Here is a 21,349-nt window from a genome sequence, read left to right as displayed (position 1 = left end):
GCAAGAGATACTAGCCAGTTGGACTTGGGTCATAACAGTTCCAAAACTCCTACCAAGGTCTAAATAGCCCTTTGAAATACATCTAGAACAATCTCAGAGATATCACCCTTCTGAGATGATCTCATCTAAGACAAGGGTATCACAAGACAGGGGCTTAGGACATAAGGATCTGCATCTTTTGCTATGAAAACATTGTAAAATTGATGAAAATTCTGCTAAACCCCAATATTTGTTTTCACCATTCTAACACCCTGATTTGTATCCTAATAGTGATTAGCAGGAAAATGCTTTAAAAAAAAAAAAAAAAAACACCTTCAAGGAAGGGGAAAGGTGACTAGCAAGTTCTACTATCTTCAAGAACTCAAAGAAACAGAACAGGTCTTGGTCACTTACAAATATCAAAGCTTAAATAAATAAATACATAAATGAGTAGGAGGGCTTAGGGAAGAAAGGCCAGAGGAGCAGCCCAGGTTGGAGAAGAGACCCTGGGGTCTTAATCAACTTGTAGTAGATATTCTCAAAACTTCGACTCTCCCATTATCCACTACTCATATATAAAAACTGAAAAATGCCATAAATGTCATATATTTTAACTTTACATATTCAGAGTGCCAATGACATCAATTTAAATATACAGTAAACAAATTTAACTTCACTTAAACAGGGAAACTTCAATTATAATATAAATTGAAGAATAAATAGTTCAAATTAACTAAATATTATGAATTAACACTTTAAATGGGATAACCAAAATTTATTTTTCAAACTGGGACACTTGAGAGTGAAAGAAGGTGCTATCAATGAATTATACCAGGACAAAAGATTTACACAAAGACTATCTAGACAAGCCAGGACCACAGGGTCACCCTAACTTTAATCTTTTTTAAAAATAATCTTTGTAAAACGTATTGATCCTCTGACTTATCTCACTCAGTAAATAACGAGTTTTTGTGTTTGGGAGCTGGTCCAAATAAAATCAACTTTCTTTATATAATACTGAAAATGAAAAGGCAAAGAAAACAGGTTGAAATTATACTTGTCAATAACATCTTCTGGGCCTGGGTGTATTTTTTGTTTCAATCAAAAAAAAAAAACAAAAACAAACAAACAAACAAAAAAACAAAACTAAATATCCTGAAGTTTTTATATGTCAGGTTTTAAGAATTTACATAGGTAAATCAAGAACATACCCTAAGCTTCCATTTAATTGACTCTATTCCCAAAGTCAGATACTCTTTAACAATAGGGTCAAATCTCATAAAGAGGGAATACAACACAATGGTTAAGACTGTAAACCCTGACTGCCTAGTTTGAATATAGGATTCACTGTGTGACTATAAGCAAGCAACTTAACTTCTTTAATTCAGTTTCCTCATCTGCAAAATAGGGTTAATAATAAAACTCTACTTTATGAGATTGCTATGACTAAACAATGCAATACTTATAAAGCGCTTGGAAAACACTTGAGACATAGTAAACAATGTATAAATATTTATTAAATAGATGAAAAAATACAAGTGATAGGTTTTCTAAAGTTACCACTTTAAAGCAAAAACACCTCAAAGCTAAAATTACCTGTGAAAAATTCCTTAGAACCCCCAAATTCTCACACAATGAAAGGTACAGGAGAATGATGTTTGACTAAGCAACCAGACTCACATCTCCCACCTCACACCTGCTTCAGGGCATATACTCATGGACTATAAGAGCAGGTGGTTCACCAACACTAAACTATCTCTTCCTCTTTTTGTGAGAAGGGAAAAGAGTTAAATCCTTTAGTGACTCCACTGGAATCATTCAAAAGCATGTTTATTCCAACCATGATAAGGTCATCAAGAGATGGAGAGAGCTTCTCTTTAAAAGATAAGCATGCAATAAAAATACAAGCAGGTAAACATTCTCTACCTGACAAACATTCTCCTTGAGTGCAGCTCCTCCACCACGTTCACCCTGCATTTTTTTAGACGCAGGCATCCCGGGGTCATGTTCTATACCCTCCTCAACAGTCTCCTTGGGGCTTGCAGCCGTCCTGTGTGTCATCAGTTCTCCCTTGCAGAGAAAAAATAGTGTCCCATATCTGTATTATTAATGTCTCCTCCATCTGACCCCCTCCCTCTGGGCTGCTATTTGTCTAGCCATTAAGCACTTACAGATGTTCAGCCAATCACGCGGGCGGACTGCATGCAATGTTAGTTCTAACCCTGCTGTGATTGGGCGGGTAGTGGGCGCCTCATGCCCTGCCACTAACTGCTCTGAGGCTGTTCCACTGGAACTTTTTGAGCTGTTCCATTTTAAGGTTTCACTAAGGGAGAGAAAACATTCTTAAGTTTATTTGATTACTTATTTGTCCTTCCAAGATCAGTGTTTCCAAAATAATGCCCCCCTTGGGCATTCTATTCAGATTATCCTGGAAAGAAACATCTGCATCATAACGTGTGATGCTGACCTGACTTGTTCTAACTCTCTTTTAACCTAAGTTGGAAAGCCAGAGATAGCATCAATGACTACATTGATGCTCTGCAAGGAAACGGTTTTAGATCTATCTTTGTTTCCTGAAGGCCAATGATTAAAAACATTATCCTAAAAGTAAGCGGTTGATGGTCTCAAGAAATAAGGAAATGAGTTTTCCCCCTAATTTCAGCTCAACTTTTAAAGGGTAATATCCAAGTTAATTTAGATCATATGGTTACTTGATATTGTGCTCTCTGAACATGAAACAGTGACATATTTCATCTAACACCTAGAGCACAGGATGTGATCTTATAAAAAGGCCATATCCACAGTTGCATTATGTGCCTTGACTTATTTCTACTAGGATCAGGCTCTCCTTTTTCTCCAAGATTCCTTGAAGCTATTAGCCATCTCAACAGAATATTATGCTTAAGTAAATTCAAGGGAAAGAGGGATGTGGCCTCTACCACGAAAAGTAGCTTCTCTCTGGAAGGTCAAAAGATCAGGAACTGAGTAATACCTCTGAGTTTGGGGTCTCTTTTGATGAGTCGTCATTTTTCACTTTTTTACATTGCACCTTGGTTGTAGCATGCCTCTGTCGTTTTCGTTTCCTTGGTTTATCAAATATCTTGGCAGTGCCTATGATACAAAAACAGATGTTACCTGCTCGCTAATCACAAGAACTCCTATCCCCAATGAAAAGACTTCATAGAATTATGAAATGTTAGAGTAAAAAACAACTTTAAAACTCATTTAATTCTTCAGCTTTGTATAGCAAAATAGGGGAAGAGAAGAAAAGAGACCGACCATGGCTATATAACTAGTTGGGGAAATGGTACATGTCTGCCTCATATAGATTAAATACTACATGTTTGATTATTAAAGCAATTTAGGGGCCGGCCTGTGGCTCACTTGGGAGAGTGTGGTGCTGATAACACCAAGGCCACGGGTTCGGATCCCATATAGGGATGGCCGGTTGCTCACTGGCTGAGCGTGGTGCTGACAACACCAAGTCAAGGGTTAAGATCCCCTTACTGGTCATCTTTTAAAAAAATTAAAAATAAAAAAAAATAAAGCAATTTAGTTTTATATGACTCTCTAGTTCCTCAAAGGACTTTAATATCCTTTGATATTAGTAAATATATTTTCTGTCCATCCATGACAGATGGAGAGAAAATCCATTTACTAGTGAGGAAAAGATACTAATCCTTAGACTCCAGGATTAGAGACAGTAAGTTATATCACTACATGATTTAAGAATTAAGATGGAAAGTTAAAATATGTCAGGTTTGGCTTGAGGGGAAATGGGGGGCGGGGGGCATAGAGAATAACACACAACATCCCCCAACACATATAGCACCTTAAAAGATATTCATGCGGTGATAATATATCCTTCGATATCGAACAATATAAAATGAATGTGCTTCCCATCTGCCATTATTTAGAAAAAGAAATGCTAGTCCCTCCCTCATTTTTCACTGTATACATTTCAACACTTTACCAGAGAAACCCCAAGAGGAATCTAAAAAGGTAAAATGTCACAGAATATTTATGCTAAGTAAAGGCTGAACTTTGGAAGACTGCCTTAGTGTTCACTTTTTTGACTGCCTGAGATGGAGAAGCCCTGCTATCACAATGTAAGACTAAAAGAGGAGTTAATATGACGGCAGTAGAAAGGTTCAAAATTCTCAAGAGCTGGAACATTTAGACAAAGTTTACAAAGGAAGGTTCACATTGTAGATTTACAAAAAACTGAAACACTGTACCAAAGTACAGGAAAAGAGCTGATATTATTTTGAAAGCAGTTTATTTAAAAGACAAGCAAGCAAGCAAATTGACCAAGCTACAGGATATAATTGCCTACATGGTTAAAATAAGCTAACATATTGCTAGCTTTACTTGCTAAAAAAATTTTTTTTAAATTTTTTTTTGTCTTTTTCTTTTTTCGTGACCTGCACTCAACCAGTGAGTGCACCGGCCATTCCCATATAGGATCCGAACCCGCGGCGGGAGCGTCGCCGCGCTCCCAGCGCTGCACTCTCCCGAGTGCGCCACGGGCTCGGCCCTACTTGCTAAAAAATTTAATCATCATATGCCACATTAAAAGAAGTGTGTACTTAAGACCACATGATACTCTTTGCTGGCAGACCACATCTGCTGCAGTGTGCTAAAATCTGGGATAATATTTCAAGAATGACACTAATTAATTAGTGGTAGAGAGAACTGGCATGAAGAAAATCTGGGGTCAGATAAGACAGAAGTTTGCCAATATATTTGGTAAGGTCTGGATTCAGGTCCCTGACCCTTCTACCTCATTCATCTTCACGTAGCTTCTATAAAACAGAGATAATATAGACAATATCCTACCTTGTTGTAATGCTTTAGATGCATTAGAGGTAATGGTCCTACCAAAGGACCTGGTAGAATAGATGCTCAATCTATCAATATTATACGTTATTGAATGAAGAGCTATCCCCATCCCTCCTGGAGACAGAACCAAGATCAACAAGGAGACAGATTCTAATTTAATATGAAGATTAATACAGAAGATTCCCAAGCCCTTAAGAGACAACCACAATGGAACAGATTCAAATGTAAGCCATCTTTTTCAAGCACAAGCTAAGGTCATAGATGTGATAAAAGAAACTAAGACGCTTTGTGAAAGAATGGCTCAGATGATTTATAATTTTCCTGTCAACCCAGTTCCATATTTTCTGTCCTATAGAAATAAAAATTGAATTAAAGGCATGAAATTAATGATGCAGTTTAGTAAGAAAATTAAGAAACTGATTTTCCTCTATTTTTCCAAATATATCCTTACTCAAATATAATTGTAGCTTCACTTAACCGATTAAAGCCTTAAAATGACAAGAGAGTTTTCTAGTGTTATGCATAGTTTTAGGAAGCATATTTTGGGCAAACAAGCCTTAGAACTTGTAACCTTATTGGTATTGCTTATATATGTAACAATTTTTCTAATTAATGAACAAAGTACTTCAAACTTATTTCTACACTACTTTTTTGTTTTTGACAGCTGGCCAGTAAAAGGATTGAACCATGGACCTTGGTGTTATCAGCAAACTCTAACCAACTGAGCTAACTGGCCAGCCCCGCATTACATTTTTTAAATCTCAAAAGTACTCACCTCCACCAAACTCTTTCGAATGAGATGCAGCACATGATTCAATAATGCCATTCTCCAAGTGACCAGCTCCATAACACTATAAGTAAGTAAAAAGCAACATGATTTATAGGGGAATAAAAAATAAACTTTACCTTATATACCACAGATAAAAAATCCTGCTGTTTTTGGCAAAAACATATGAGAACAGTAAAGGGTTAAAAAGAAACTTCATAGGGAAAGGCATCAGATAAAAAAAGAAACATGCTCTGAAAGACTCCTGACCCCCAATATTACATAGGGGGGGAAAAAAGAGCTCATCCAGAGATTACCAATATATAAAGCAGATACAGAATGCTGCTCTGATTGAAGTGGGAGAGAAAGAGGAGTATGTACCCAGAGACCCACCAGCTAAGTTCTATTCCACTTCATCTTGTATTTAAAACCGAGCTTTCTAGAACTGTGTTTACAGACATTAGATTTGACACAAACTTATTTACCTGAGAACTCTGAAAAGTAAACAGCTCTGAAACATGGAATGTCTTTCCAACTTAAGTGGCTTCAGACTAATCTAAATTAAAGCAACATGAAAACTCAAAACAAAACACTCAGACATCAAGAGGCTATGTATTTTATTCACTCACTACCAATGCTTGTATGAATTAGTTCCATTCCAAAAAATACCTTTTTCTATAAGAATAATTTTCACCATCATCGATGTAAAACAAAATTCAGTAACCACAAAAAGGCAATATAACAGATGCCACTCTTGTAAAATTCCCAAAGTTTCAGACTAAAACAAGATAAAATACAGCTGTAAATTTCTGAATGTAATATTAACTAACCATAAGAATACAACTATCAGTCTTATCAAGTGAAATAAAAAATAAAGGGGAAAATGGTAAGTATCCAGTTAAATGTAGCAAAAGACTCCTAGACAAAGCAACAAAAGAGACTTGCATAATTTAAAGAAAAACACATCTATATTATTGTAGATAACCAATTTATAATTCATTGTTTAACAGTAACTCCAAAGCCATGAAGCAAAATAATTAGACTATTTCAAAAACTATATAGTCAGGGCCGAGCCCATGGCGCACTCAGGAGAGTGCGGCACTGGGAGCGCAGTGATGCTCCCGCTGCGGGTTCGGATCCTATATAGGAATGGCCGGTGCACTCGCTGGCTGAGTACCGGTCACGAAAAAGACAAAAAAAAAAAACCCCAAAAAACAAAAAAATCTATATAGTCAGAGGACAATGCAGAAAATATTCTCATTTTCCACCTCATCAATTTTATAAATTAAAATAGAAATAACAGCACACACACCAAGATCACACGACACGAAATAAAAATACATCTGCTATGCTTAGAATGAAAAAGACCACAGAACTTTGTAAGTGCCTTGGAGAATGTTACTAAAATAACAAAAGGAACTTACAGTCTGGGGTGAATATGCCTTAAACCCGTATACTATTATGGTACTACACCAACTCTCTCTTTGGCCTATTGATTAATCTATCTACAGACAGGGTGGTTCACCTGGTAATGCATGATCTAGTCCCAGAATGGAACTGAATCATGACTTCAACCTTATCACAAAATCTACCTCAGGGTAACCAGTAACCAGGACCTCAACAATGAAGCTGACCAGATCACATGGCATGACTGACTCCTAAAATGGATAAGAGGCAATTTTTCTCCAGAGTCTGATGCTAGCCGTCACCATTAATTAATGGTTTTCTCTTGTTCAGGTGCTGAATCTAATGCCTACCCCTCCTCCCCCAAAAAGCTAACGTTCAACACTGACAGAGAGTTATTAATTATAACTTATATTTAAAATAAGATCAGGAACATGAGGCAGGAGGAGAGAAGAGAGAGGGAGAGACAAAGAGGGAAGACAGATATCAGGGATTTTTAAGCAAATGGTGCTAAAGCAAACGGGCATCGATCGATATGCAGAAAAGATTAACTTCAAAACTCCAGCTCAAAAATTCAGGATGGAACAAAGATATGTATGTAAAACCCAGAAGCACAGAGCTCCTAAAAGAAAATAAAGGAAAAACATTTTTGTGTCCATGGAGGAGGAAAATATTTCCTTGACAACCATAAAAAGTAATAATCATAAAAGAAAAAAAGATACAAATTAAAAATTTTCTTCTCATGAAAAGATACCACCAAAAAAACGAATAGGAAAACCTCAGACTGTGAAAAAAATATTTAAAGTACCTATATCTGACAAAGGATTTGTATTCCAAATATATAAAGCACTCTATAAAACAAACAAACAAACAAAAAACCATAAAAAGTTGAGTGGTACAATGAAAATCATAAAATGTTGATGAAAGAAACTGAAGAAGACATAAATAAATGAAAAGATATCCTGTGTTCATGTACTGGAAAAATTAACATTGTTAAAATGTTCATACTACCCAAAGCAATCTATAGGTTCAATGCAATACCTACCAAAATTCCAACTTCATTTTTCATAGAAATAGAAAAAACAGTCCTAAAAATCCAAATGGAACCACAAAAAAACCAAAGAGCCAAGGCAATCATGACCAAAAGAAAAAAGCTGGAGGTACTATATGATCTGATTTCGAACTATTCTACAAAGCTATAGTAATTAAAACACCATGCATGGTACAGGCAAAAAAAAAAATAGATACATTGACCAGTAGAACAGATTAGATTAGAAAGTCCAGAAGTGAACCAAGACACTTGCAGAAAACTGATTTTCAACAATGGTGTCAAGAATACACAACGGGGAAAAAAAGTTTCCTGAATAAATGGTGATGGGAAAACTGGATTTCCATACGTAGAAGAATGGAATTGAACACTTAAATCATACCATATACAAAAATCTACTCAAAATGTATTAAAGACTTAAGCATAAGTCCAGAAACTATAAAATTACCAGAAGAAAACATAGGAGAAAAACTACATGACATTGGTATGGGCAATGTTTTTGGGGGGATTTGACCCTAAAAGTGCAGGCAACGAAACCAAAAATACACAAATGGGATTACATCAAACTGAAAAGCTTCTGCACAGCAAACAAACAAACAAAAACACCTGTGCAGAGACAACCTACCTACTGGGAGAAAATATTTGCAAGCCATACATCTGATAAGGGGTTAAATATCCAAAATATAAAAGGAGCTCAAACAACTCAGTAATAAGAAAAAAATTTTAATGGGCAGTGGCCAGATACATGAAAAAAATGTACAACATTAGTAATCATTAAGAAAATGCAAATTAATACACAATGAAACATCATTTTACACCTGTCCGAATGGCTTTTATCAAAAAGATGATGGGCCAGCCTGTGGCTCGGGAGAGTGTGGTGCTGATAACACCAAGACCATGGGTTTGGATCCCATATAGGGATGGCCAGTTAGCTCACTGGGTGAGCATGGTGCTGACACCACCAAGTCAAGGGTTAAGATCCCCTTACCAGTCATCTTAAAAAAAAGATGAAAGATAAGTGTTAGTGAGGATGTGAAGAAAAGGGAACCCTTGGTACACTGTTGTTTGGAATGTAAATGAGTACAGCCATTAGGGAAAACAATACGGAGCTCCCTCAAAAAAATTAAAAATAGAATTACCATTATGATTCAGCAATCCCATCTCTAGGTATTTATCCAAAAGACTTAAAATCAGTTTGCCAAAGAGATGCCTGTGCCCCCGTATTCACTGCAGCACTATTCACAATAGCCATATTATGGAATCAACCTAAGTGGCCATCAATAGATGAATGGATATTCAGCCTTAAAAATGAAGGCAATTCTGTCATTTGCAACAACATGGATGGAATTGGAAAACATGCTAATTGAAGCAAGTCAGGCACAGAAAGACTAAATACCACATGTTCTCACTTGTATGTTGAATCTAAAACAGAGGAGAATGGTGGTTGGGGAGAGTGGGTTGGAGGAATGAGAAGACGATAGTCTGGTCAAAAGGTATAAAATCTCAGACAGGAGGAATATGTTTTTTCCTTTGAGTTCTACTGCACAACATGGTGAATACAGCTAACAGTAGAGTACTGTACATTTCAAAATTGCTAAGATAGTAAATTTCAAATATTCTTACCACAAAAAATTTTAAGTACTTGAGGTGATGGATATGTTAAATAGCCTCATTTAAGTATTATTCCACATTGCACTAATAAAATATAACATCACCTGTACCCCATAAACTTATACAATTATAAATTGTCAATTTATAATTTAGAAAAAGAAATAGCCTAACCAAAAATATAAGTATACTTCAACAGTCACTTCACAAAGATATACGAATGGCCAGTAAGTACATACTAAGGGGCTCACCTTCAGTAATCATTAGGGAAATACAATTTAGAACGATAAATAGATATCATTTCACACTCATCAGAATGGCTAAATTTAAAATGACTGACAAATGTTAGTAAAGATGTGGAGCAACTGGTACTCTCATATTTTGTTGGTGGTATATAAAGTAGTACAACCACTTACTTCAGAGAACTGTTCGGTAGTTTCTTAAAAGCTTAAAACATGAATGAGCCAGCAATTCTGTTCCTAAGTATTTACAACAAAAGAAGTGAAAATATGTGTCTATAGTCTGAATGTGTCCCCCAAAGCTCATGTGTTAGGGTCTTAATCCCCAACTCACACATTCAGAGGTGGGACCTTTAAGAGGTGATTAGGTCATGAGGACTCTGCCCACATGAATTGATCAATGCCTATTGTAGAGCTGGTTAATTATTACGGGAGTGGGTTCCTGAAAGATGAATACAACGCCCTTTCCTGTCTCTCACGCTTGTGCTCTCTTGCCCTTCTGTCTTCGCCATGGAATGGTGCAGCATGAAGGCCCTCACTAGATGCAGGCTCCCTGACTTCCCAGCCTCGAGAAACATGAGCCAAATAAACTGTCATTTATACACTACCCAGTCTGTGGTACTCTGTTATAGCAGCGTAAAATAGACTAAGTCCACAAAGAGTCTTGGGAAAAATACTCACACCAGTCTCATAATTAAGAGCTCCAAAATGAAAAAGACCCAAATGTGCATCAATAGAATAGATAAGCAAATTGTAATATAATCATATGAGAAAGCTTCATGAGAAGATTCATATTATCTTTCAATTCTATTTTTCTCCAAACTTTTTGAAGTACCCTCAGACCATGGTAAACTACTCAGCAATGAAATGTTATAAATCACTCTGGTATCACTGTGGATATGGAAACATATTTCAGAAACATATATGGAGTAAAAGAAACTGGAGTAAAACAAAAACAAAACCAAACCAATGTCCAAAAATAAGCAAAACTTCTAATGACAGAAATAAGAAAGCATTGCCTGTGGACAAGAGTGGGGAACTGACAGAAGAGAGGCACAAGAGAACTTCCTGGGGTGATGATTATAGATTGTATCTAGTTTGAGTAGTAGTTATATAGTATACACAATTGTCTAAAACCATCAAACAGAATAATTAAAATCTATGCGTTTTATTGGTGTAAGTTATATCTCAATTTAACAAACGAAAAGAGGTCTGCGATATTCTTGCTTATATAAATTAAAACTAAGTGAGGGCTAGCCGGTTAGCTCAGTTGGTTAGAACACCAAGGTCTAGGGTTCGGATAAGTATGAGCCAGACATTAAAAAAAAAAAAAAAAGTATATAAAATGGTCACTTTTTTTTATCCCCTTAGGAAAAAATTAACCCACAAACATGACAAGTCACATTTTAGGATTAAAACACTGCATTTGACAGAGAAAGGTTATATAAATGAACAGCATTTTTTAAAAGTAATCTATAGTCTCAAAACCACTGAGGATTTATCTTATTCCTTCAGTTTATTCAGTTAACTGGCCTGAATTCTCACTTTCTTAGAAATTTATCATTAACTCATCTCCTGCAATAATATAACAGCCTCCCATGACTCACCTTGTATAATACTACTAAATTTATCACCTGACAGCAAATGTCACTTCCATCCTCAAAACCAGTTCACTGAATCCCGGTTTCTCCTGGCCTTCTCATCTACCTCATCCAACAGTCTTGCAAAATGGCTAAGGTTTGAACAAGACAAAGCAAAAAGGGAATACGCTACAGAGGGAAATCATAACAGGCTTCTTAGAGTATATGGTTCAATAAGAAAATGGTGAGTTGGAGAAATGAGATTGTCACTGAAGTTGTGCAAACTGCAGAGAGTTCAGACGGAAGGAAGTCAGTCTAAGAAATATTAAAAAGTCCAAGACTTCTATAAGACTGCTTTGAGAAGAATAAAAGAATTAAAATATATAATGCTACTATTCAATAATGTATAAAGCACAAATAAAATTTTTAAATTATGCTAAATCAGATGGGTGACTAACCAAAACAAAAACTAGGTGCCATAAAACAGGATTACAGGACAGAAGTTTGCTATAGCTAAGTAAGGACAAAAGTCCAAAAACTCAAATTATTGATGATTTGATTATAATTTACTTCTTTTTCTTTAAAGAAAAAAAAAATTTATGAAGAAAATCTGTGCATTCAACCACTAAATTTCTAACCTTTACCAGAGTTACTCCTCACACACAAATGGAGCAGGAAGTTTTCTAAGGAATTAGTATCCAGCCATTACCCATTACAAATTTAGAAATTAATTTTATATTTCCATCTACTATTTAATGATGCTTTTTGAACTACTAAAAACCAATGCGGCAAACTCAGAAATTTAAATTCAAATATTTCTTCCTGGATTATAGCAGGGCTGGGTCTTTTCTGAGGTGTCACGCAGACAAGGTAATATTAGTGAAGAAGTCAGGTAAAAGGTTTTGAGCCCAAGAAAGAGATGTTAACAAACATAAACTTTACTCAATTTTAAAAGCTTTTTAAAATTTGAAAAGAAAAACTGAAACCAGTTCATAAACATGACCAGGCACCTGCAAAACTGGCCTTTTAAAATAGCATCTCTCAGACAGATCATGTGTGCTTATTTACATGCTGTAATTTATACACATACACACACACACACCCCAATGTTATAAATACTACTAAAAAGGTTATTTTTAAAATCCCGTATTTCAGGGCTGGCCTGTGGCTCACTTGAGAGAGTGTGGTGCTGATAACACCAAGGCCACGGGTTTGGATCCCTATATAGGGATAGCCGGTTAGCTCACTTCAGAGAGCATGGTGATGACAACACCAAGTCAAGGGTTAAGATCCCTTACCAGTAATCTTTTTTAAAAAAAATTTAAAAATTAAAAAAAAATAAAGTCCCAAATTTCCCAGGGTTAACCCCATTTTAGAACTGACGAAAAAAAACCATACCTTTTTGGGAAGACTAAGGTCCCCCTTCTTGGGCATAAATCCAGGGTCTAAATCGTTGGATTCAAGAAGTTTCTTTGTTGGTTTTCTCTGACGTTTACTTTCATAATTTCCTGAAATGAATGTATCTTTTCATAAGATGGTTTAGAAACTGGGCATAAGCTAATTTTTAAAAAAAATCTATATACCACACAAAATGAGTCACATTATTGTTGAGGTTTTCCTTGTCATCTTATGGTAAGAGTCGGGATGGAAATTTATTTATTCTAAAACAATACATAACACAAAATAAAACAAGTAAATAGTTCTAAATGCAGACACAAACTACTGTGAGGATGTTCTTATATCAGAGTATGTGTACTTTTTAAAATCTCACAATAACTAAGGGAGAAAACAAAAGGACAGAACTGACTTTATGGCAATTAACTGGTGTTAAGGACAAAAAAAGGAGAAGTGAAGCCAAGCCTGGATTATGGGCATAAATGAACCAGAATTACAATATTTACTCCACACCTAAATAAATAAAATAAAGGTTAATAAATAAAATACTTATTTACTTTATAGGACTGCTCTAAAAAAGTCTAATGATCGGGTTTGGTACATAATAGGTATTGAAATAATAACTCTCTTTAGTATTCTAAAAATCTTTTTATTTCTGCCTTAATTAAGCACAATTGGGTGTTTTTTTGTTTTGTTTTTTTTTTAAGGCATAACATCACATGCTACTGTCAGGAATGTAAAAAAGTTATATCCAAAATTTTAAGGAGTACAGAAGAGAAGGATTCTTTTCATTCCTTGGCTAACAGCAATATTCAACAGTCAAAAGGTGAATTAAAGACAATGTATTTAGATTTAACTCTCCCCCGGTGACATGTATGCAAAAAATGATAAAGTGAGAGGCAACTGGTAATTAATTTCTAAGGAATATTTATATTTATCAGGTGCTTGATATATGTTAAACATATAACAGTATACATTACTACATCACAATATTCATTTTATAGATGAGGAAACAAGTTCAGAAGTTAAATAACTTCCCAAGTAACAGGGATTAGTACATAGGTTTTAAGTGCTTATTCTACTAGTATGCAGTGCCCCTGCCCAAACTGTTATCCTGGTTGTTGATTCACATAGTAGTTGATCAACAATTATGAAAAACAACAATGGAGCAAGAGTAGTTTTTAAAAATATGTCTTCTTGACAATGTGCTACAAATTAATTTGTGGGGAAACAGACCATAACCACCTTACCTGATGTTTTGACTAGCAATTCCTCAGACTCAAGGGCAGGCCGTGGAGACACTTCCGGAGCCATAGGCACAGACAATGTCAGCTGTGGCAATTCAGCATGTCCACCTCCAAGTTCTGACTGAATCAAGGGCCCCTCCAAAAATGGAGCCTCCCTTTCCAGAACTGGAGGCTCTTCTTTGGTTGAAATCAAAGAATTCTCATCCACCTGCTTGTTCTGAGCACTAGATCGACATCGGGCTAGAAGGCTTTCCTCTTCACAGCGGGACCTTGCCTAAGAACAAAAAATAAAAACAGAATGCACAGGCCAAAATTGTTATAATTTGAGTGTCAAAAAGAATAATGCATTTAAAATAAAATGAAATTCTGATACATGCAAAACATGAATAAACTCTCAAGACATTATGCTAAGGGAAATAAGTCAGGAAAAAAGGACAAATATTGTACAATTCCACTTATAAGGGATAACTAGAATAATAAAATTCATATAGAGACAGAAAATAGAATTGTAGTTGCCACGGGCTGGGGGTAAAAGAGAATTATTGACAAATGAATACAGACTTTCAATTTGGGAAGATGAAAAAGTTCTGGAGATGTATGGTGGTGATAGTTACAACAATGTGACTGTACTTTATTTTATGCCGCAGAACTGTACACTTAAAAATGATTAAAATGAGAAATTTTATGTTATGTATATTATACAATTTTAAAAAGAAAAAAAATGCAGTTGATTGAGATATGCTGAAGCTATAAAAACTCATTAAATCCATAATGTTAATCCAAAAAAATAATGGGGGTGAGAAAAAAACAAACAAAAAAACCCATCCTTTCCCAAATATGTCACCAATTAAAACTACTAATGAACTCCCTTAATGTTAAAATTGATAATTACTGGGAAAGAAATAAGCACTTTCTTTGCCTTTCAAATATTTTAGGACAATAAAGAAGTCCAGTTAATGAAAGAGGTTGCCAGGTAATAAAAGTAGAGAAAATTTTAAATCTGAAAGTCTTTACTTTGTAACCTCTAATTAAATTATTGATACAGATGAGGATCTCCAACTAGTGTTTTCTTAAAATCATCAAAGTAATGGCTGATGGGAAATAGAACATTCCTTTGGAACCAAATTACACACATACTGCTTCTTAATAGGAAAAGTTAGAATATAACTTAAAAGAGAGGAATCAGTCACAACTGTGGATAACTGGAGAGTATATACCCACCACTGTCACGCCACATATGACACACATCATCTCAGACGTAGTCTAGCTCAAAATATTTAACTTGAACCTATCAAATTGATAGTTCTGGAGAAATGAGTTAAATGACACCTACAAGGAAGTTATCTTACAAATCCACTAGTGTGCCACTCTGCTAATAATATAGTCATGAAAAAAGGTACTGTTCCAGATTTAAAGAGATTTAAGAACCATAACAACCAGATATAAGGTATAGTCCTAGACTGAATTCTGGTTTGGATAAACCAAAGGTAAAGGGGATAAATGGGGAAATTTGAATATGGACTGATATTAGATAAACTGATTGTAAAGGTTAATTCTAGGTGTCAACTTGATTAGATTAAGGAATACCAAAGAAACCTGGTAAAGCTATCTTTCTAGGTGTGTCCATGAGGGTGTTTCCAGCAGAGATTAGTATAAAAGCCTGAGTGAACTGGGTGGAAAAGACCAGTCCTCAATGTGGGCAGGAACCATCCAATCTGCTGGGGACCCAGAGAGAAAAAACACAGAGAAAAAAGGTGAATCTTTCTCTCTATCCGCTGGAGCGGGGATACACTCTTCCCTCCTGTCTATGGATGTCAGAGCTCAAGACTCTTCAGCTTCTGCGTTCCAGGACTTACACCAAGGACACCATGAGCTTTCCCAGTTTGAGGCCTTCGGACTTGGACTGAGCCATACTACTAGCATCCAGTTTGCAGACAGCCTATTGTGGGACTTTCCTTCATAATCACGTGAGCTAATTCCCCTAATAGATCCCCTCTTATATATTTATATCTCATTGACTCTATCTCTTTGGAGAACCTGACTAATACAGAAAATTGGTACCAAAGAGTTGGGGTGTTGCTTGTAACAGATACTTGAAAATGTGGAAGCAGATAAGGAACTGGGTAATGGGCAAAGGCTGGAAAAATTTGAAGAAGTCTAGAAAAAGCCTAGCTGCTGGTGAAAGTTTAGAAGACAAGAAAACCAGGGAAAGTTTTAGAGATTGGTTAAATGGTGGTGTGACCAGAATGCGTATAGAAATATGGACTGTAAAGACCATTCTAAGAAGGTGTCAGATAGAAATAAGAAGGAAGTTATTGGAAACTGGGGCAAAGATCACCCTTGCTATGGACTGGCAAGGAACTTGGCTGTGTTTTGTCCATACCCTAGGTCTTTGCTTAAGTTGGAACTTAAGAATTGTGAACCAGAGTATTTGGCAGAAGAAATTTCTAAGCAGCAAAGCATTAAGGAAGCTGCATGGCTACTTGTAACAGCCTATGCTGAGTTTTAACAGCAAAGGCATGACATAAAGCTGGAATTTAAAAGGGAAGCAGAGTGTACAGATTTGGAAAATTTGCAGCCTGGCCATGTGGTAGAGAAGCAGAGAACATTTTCAGAAGAAAAACTCAATGGTACTAAGAAGAAGATTAACACTAAAGTAGGATTATCAAGTTAAGGGGGAAAAAGTCCTGAAGGCATTGCAGAAGTCTCTGGGACCAACCCTTCCATTTCAGGCCCGAAGGCTTAAGGAAACAGAATTGTCTTGGGTAACAGGCATGAGGCACCCTCCACAGGCTCGCTGCTCAGGGCCACCTCTGGAAGCTGCTTCTAGCACTAGCGCCCCAGAAGCTTTGGCTGCTCCAGCTGTAGCTAAATTGGCCCCAGGTGTGGCTGGACCTGCAGCTTTGGAAAACACAATCCAGAAGCCTTGGCAGTGTCCACATGGTGTTAAGTCTGCAGGCTTGCAGAATGCCAGAGCTGTGAAGGCTTAGAAGCCTCCCCCCTTATTTCAAAGGAAGTATGGAAAAGTCTGCAGGCCTAGGAAGAGATATGTTGCAGGGGTGGATTCTCCAACTAGAGTCTTCACTAGAGCAATGTCAAGCAAAAACGTGGGGTCGGGGGCGGCCCGTGGCTCACTCGGGAGAGTACGGTGCTGATAACACCAAGGCCCCGGGTTCGGATCCCATATACGGATGGCCAGTTCGCTCACTGGCTGAGCGTGGTGCTCACAACACCAAGTCAAGGGTTAAGATCCCCTTACCGGTCATCTTTTAAAAAAAAAAAAAAAAAACGTGGGGTCGGAGTTGCATCAGAGAAAAACCAGCAGCGCCATACCTAGAGGAGCTGTGAGAGCAGGACTGCCATTAAGACTCCAGACCTGTGGAGCTACTACAGTGAAATACCAGCCTGGGAGAGCTAAACCATGACCTGAGACCAGGAAAGCCATAGAAGTTGAGCTGCCTGAGGACTTGGGAATCCAACTCCTGCACCAGCATGTAGAGGACATCAAACATGGAGTCAATGTACATGATTCACCAGCTTTGAGATTTAATGCCTGCCCTGCTGGGTTTTGGACTTGCTTAGGACCTAGTACACCTCTCTTTTGGCCTATTTCTCCCTTTTTGAATGAGAATATGTACCCTATGCTTGTCCCACCACTGTACCTTGGAAGGAGATAACTTGTTTTGAATTTAACAGATGGGACGTTCAACTTTGGACTTTTGAGGTAAAACAAGTCTTTGGGGATGAAATGAATGTATGTGCATGTAAAAAGACATGAGTTTTAGGAGGCCAGGGGTGGAAAAACTGAATTATGTCCCCCCAAAACGTACTGAAGCTTGAATTGTGTCCCCCAAGTTTAATGTATTAGAAACTTAGCCCCCACTGTCACTGTTAAGAGGATGTGAAATCCTATTATGGTAATTGAAAGGTGGAGCCTTGAAGAGGAGATTGGATTGTAGGACCATGCTGTAGTGAATGGATTAAAAATGGTGGTCAGGGGTGTGGTTCTGAGGGCTTTAAAAGAGGAGAGTTTGTTTCTCTCTCTGTTCTGACATTTTCGCAATGTGATACCCTGCCATCACTGTCACCACTGCCAAGACCTTCACCAGCTGTGTTTCCTGGACTTTGGACTTCCTAGCCTTTGAAACATTAAGCAATAAATTTTGTTTTTCTTTATAAATCACCCAGTTTCAAGTATTTTGTTATAAGCAACAGAAATGGACTAATACACTGATTTATAAGATTTGGTAATGTTAAATTGATTGTGAAGGAACATGTTCTATTTTTTGAGATGCCTATTAAAGTACATAGAGGTAGAATGTCAAAATGTCTCTAATTTACTTTAAAATACTTCAGTTTAAAGAATTGAATTAAAAAATAAGATAACGTACAACAAAATTTGTTTAAAAAATTAGGATTAGACAATATATATTTTATTTTATATCTATGTTTTCTACTTAACATTATATCATAACAATATTCCTAAGAATTAAATACTCTTTGAAAGCAAAGAGGGAAATATACATATGCACACAATATGTAAATTCATTTATTTATTTCCTAAATAACTACTATATGCTAGGTGTTGTGCTAAAAGCTGAATGATAAACTAAAGAAAGCAAGATCTCATGTTAGGAAGTTATTGTCTCATGAAGATAAAATACAATACTGAAGGCGAAATTACAGTTTCCCAGAGGACAAATGAAATTTTGTTAAAATGTTGGAACATACCTTGTGCACCTGTTCCTGTACCTTCTTCTGTTTTTTCTTAGGAGCAAATATCTGATCATATTCTTCTGAATATTCCAGAAGCCATTTGCTGGGCTTCCTAAGGCGTTTCTTCTCTGAACGTACAGCTAAAAGAAGAGAATGAAGCTCAGTATTAACCAAAAAGCTAGAGAAAACCCCATTGTTTTCATGAAACCATCTCCTTACTACCAAAAATACTGAGAGGGGAAACAACTACCAAAAAGACCCTGGCTTATTAAGCTGCAACAGGATCAAAATAATTTGCTCTGGTTTATCATATGCAAAAGTGGAGGTGGGTGTACTTTTGTTAACACACACATAACCCAACACATAACCCAACACACACACACACACACACACACACACACACGCACGCACGCACGCACGCACGCACGCACGCACGCACGCACGCACGCACGCACGCACGCACGCACGCACGCACGCACGCACGCACGCACGCACGCACGCACGCACGCACGCATACATGGCCCATCCAATCTTAAGGAAAAGGTTAAATCGAAACTAGTGTCCTATGGTGATTAACACCAGTACGAATAAAGCAAATATATACCCAACAAAAAGATAAAGAAGGGCTGGCCTGTTAGCTCAGTTGGTTAGAACACAGTGGTGGTAACACCAAGGTCAAGCGTTTGAATCCCCTCACCAGCCAGCCACGAAAAACAAATATATGGAGAGAGAGTCCAAATCAGGTAAAAGCTGATAAGTTACACCACGGATTATTTTAAACAACCTCTCTGGATTATAACCACAGAATATTTATCTAACCAGCAATACCACATAAATTTCAAAAACACTTTACAAACACTTCATCAATTTAGTATCATATGGTTGTAGTGAGTTTCACATTAGAAAACTGAGGAATATATATTTCTAAGTAGAATTCTCAAAAAAAAAATTTTTATACAACGAGATAAAAAGTGTATGATGCCATGAATGTGAAAGACAGGAAAATAAGAAAACTATAGAATTTGGGGTATTTGTTTTTTAAAAGTCTTGTTATATAAAATATCAAAATATAACATGTTTCCTTGAATTGATGGTGGAATCAAATAGCTATTACAATTTCCCTATAAAACGTTGTCTGAGTTTTAATGTATATAATATGTTATAGTCACTCTACTGCACTGTAAGCTCTTTGGGAACAGAGGCTGATACCTATAGAATGCAAGATACAGCCTACTTAGGAGGCAAGAGTCATTTCACAATACATTGACCTCAAAGGAAACTACTTCTGTCTCAGCTGAATGTGGCATTATTGACATTCTCTCAATAAAAGGAAAGTAAACGTTGAGAACAAAAAGACAAAGGTCACAGGAATTGCAAGCTTCACAAAAGCTCTTCCTCCTCAGATAGCACATATGGAAACAAGCCATTAAACCATCACTAGGACAAGATGTGGGAGATAATTTACTTTTACTAATTCTAACTCCTGTAATTTCATAGCAGTAAACAGAAGTTATAACATTTTACTTTAAAGTTAATATTAATGAGTTTCAATCAAGATGGCAGAACAGATGGTCCCCAGAATCACACTCTCCCAGAAATCAACCAATTTACAACTATATAAAAAAGCAACAACTGCCAAGCTGGGGCTGCTGGAGCTCAGGAGAAGAGGAGAGACCTACAGAGTGCATGAACGTGGGAGAAGCCACGATGAGAGAAAGAAAAAACTGCTCTGACCATTTAGTGCCGTGGCTGCCTTGGGACTGGAGCTGCTGAGCACACAGAGCAGGAGCCAGCAGAGGTGCCCTTTGGATGGAGTTGCTTGGAGTTGGTAGGAGAGAAGAGGGACGTGGTGGCCCCCAGGCCAGCAAGACCATGAATGGGGTTCCCATGGACCCACATAGGAGCGAGGAGCCACAACAACTGAAAAAATGGAGCCACTCAGAGGCCAGTGAGTCATCGCAAAGGACTGGTGCACAGCCCATCCCACAGGAAGAGTTTGCAGCATGAACAGTGGGAGAGACAGGCCCACTGGGGGAACACTGGGGCACAGTAAGGACAGCTGATCTGCACCCCAATCAGCATAGGACCACTAAGAGAAGACTGGTCAGGAATATAGAATTGTATGGGGTGCAGTTTGATGAAAAGACTCAGGCCCAGATCAGAATTACTACACAACCCATGTGCACTGAGTCTCTGGAGGGCCAGATGTACCTATAAAGTCAACCACTATAACTTGTGCTACACAAAAAGCCTTCCCTAGGAAACCAGCAGCAAAGCAGCAATTTAGCTTAAACCACAGAGCTCAAGTACTGGTCCCAACAGGAAGTTCCCCCACTTTAGAAGTAAGCAAAGGACAAAAAAACTAGTTCCAGCACAGACAAACCGCTAGTGCCGTGGGTCTGCCCATGGACGTAAGGCATGGAGCCAGGGACCAGAGCCCTCTCCAACAACCAGGCACACCACCAGCACCTCAGGACCCGCTCAGGGACCCGAGGGATGAAGCCAGGGACCGGAACTCCCTCCCC

General features: G+C 37.3%; 1 protein-coding gene across 5 annotated transcripts in view; it reads right to left on the bottom strand.

The window, feature by feature from the left end:
- Window positions 1-21,349, bottom strand: part of NSD1 (nuclear receptor binding SET domain protein 1) — a 151,662-nt gene that overhangs the window by 37,820 nt on the left and 92,493 nt on the right. For all 5 annotated transcript variants that reach the window (XM_063084455.1, XM_063084459.1, XM_063084462.1 and 2 more), the window contains 6 exons: window positions 18,840-18,964; window positions 14,112-14,382; window positions 12,865-12,974; window positions 5,597-5,672; window positions 2,972-3,090; window positions 1,906-2,049 (listed from right to left, as the gene is read on the bottom strand). In XM_063084455.1, the coding sequence (XP_062940525.1) occupies window positions 1,906-2,049; window positions 2,972-3,090; window positions 5,597-5,672; window positions 12,865-12,974; window positions 14,112-14,382; window positions 18,840-18,964 (845 nt within the window). The remainder of the gene's footprint in view (window positions 1-1,905; window positions 2,050-2,971; window positions 3,091-5,596; window positions 5,673-12,864; window positions 12,975-14,111; window positions 14,383-18,839; window positions 18,965-21,349) is intronic.

The sequence above is a fragment of the Cynocephalus volans genome, chromosome 2, assembly GCF_027409185.1.
Source record: "Cynocephalus volans isolate mCynVol1 chromosome 2, mCynVol1.pri, whole genome shotgun sequence".
Taxonomy (NCBI): domain Eukaryota; kingdom Metazoa; phylum Chordata; class Mammalia; order Dermoptera; family Cynocephalidae; genus Cynocephalus; species Cynocephalus volans.
The sequence above is the reverse complement of the archived record's forward strand: the minus strand, read 5'-3'. Positions and strand labels throughout refer to the sequence as shown.